This window comes from Cynoglossus semilaevis, unplaced genomic scaffold (genome assembly GCF_000523025.1).
Source record: "Cynoglossus semilaevis isolate Cse_v1.0 unplaced genomic scaffold, Cse_v1.0 C18927868, whole genome shotgun sequence".
Classification (NCBI taxonomy): Eukaryota; Metazoa; Chordata; class Actinopteri; order Pleuronectiformes; family Cynoglossidae; genus Cynoglossus; species Cynoglossus semilaevis.
The window spans coordinates 1-618 of NW_007590677.1; the positions used below are offsets into that span (position 1 = coordinate 1).

At 43.9% G+C, this 618-nt stretch overlaps 1 protein-coding gene across 1 annotated transcript; it reads right to left on the reverse strand.

Annotated features, from left to right (window-relative positions):
* Window positions 1-34: 34 nt before the first annotated feature.
* On the reverse strand, window positions 35-610 carry LOC103399584 (inositol monophosphatase 1-like). The gene is made up of 2 exons (XM_008338253.3): window positions 464-610; window positions 35-312 (listed from the first exon to the last, which is right to left on the reverse strand). The coding sequence occupies exons 1-2, from the start codon at window positions 582-584 to the stop codon at window positions 185-187; spliced, it is 249 nt and encodes an 82-aa protein (XP_008336475.2). The 5' UTR covers window positions 585-610; the 3' UTR covers window positions 35-184.
* Window positions 611-618: the final 8 nt, after the last annotated feature.

The following is a 618-nucleotide window of genomic DNA, read 5'->3' on the forward strand; positions in this document are numbered from 1 at the left end:
GTAAATGATCAATGAAACTACAGCCACTATCCCATGATTCCTCACTGTTATGTAAAACATATTAGATTTTTTTTCAATAGTAGTTGGGCAGATACGACAGATACAGTACATAAACATGGACAGAGACAGAGACCAACAGGAAGTACACTGTACAATCAGCGTTAATGTAATTTTGTGAATGTTCTCATTTTTTCTGCACTGGAGCGTCGTCTCTCTCCACTGGGAAAACTTCAATTTCTTTGATGATCCTGTGAGCGATGACGTCGTTGTTCGCTGAAAGCATCCTTCGAGACATTAAATCAAACGGTCCTCCTGAAGGAAACCCAATAAAACCCTGATTAAAATGTGTTTTTAATCATCAGCAGTTAAAGCACTGAAGCCTGTGTTTTCTTTTAAACATCGTTTATGTGACATCTCCGAGGATGACGGAACAAAACCAGGTTTGGTTTGAGAGCATACACACCGTCCACATCCAACAACAATCCGCCGGCCTCTTGCACGATGACCGCTCCGGCAGCGATGTCCCAGCAATGGATGCCGATCTCAAAAAAGGCCTCCACTGCTCCTGAGGCCACCAGACACATGTTGGTGGCTGCAGTTCCTGATCCACGAAGTCTG

Coding starts and splice junctions, on each gene's coding strand:
- LOC103399584 (XM_008338253.3), bottom strand. CDS start 584: ATGTGTCTGGTGGCCTCAGGAGCAGTGGAGGCCTTTTTTGAGATCGGC. Junction 313..463: donor ATTGTTGTTGGATGTGGACG/GTGTGTATGCTC, acceptor GGTTTCCTTCAG/GAGGACCGTTTGATTTAATG.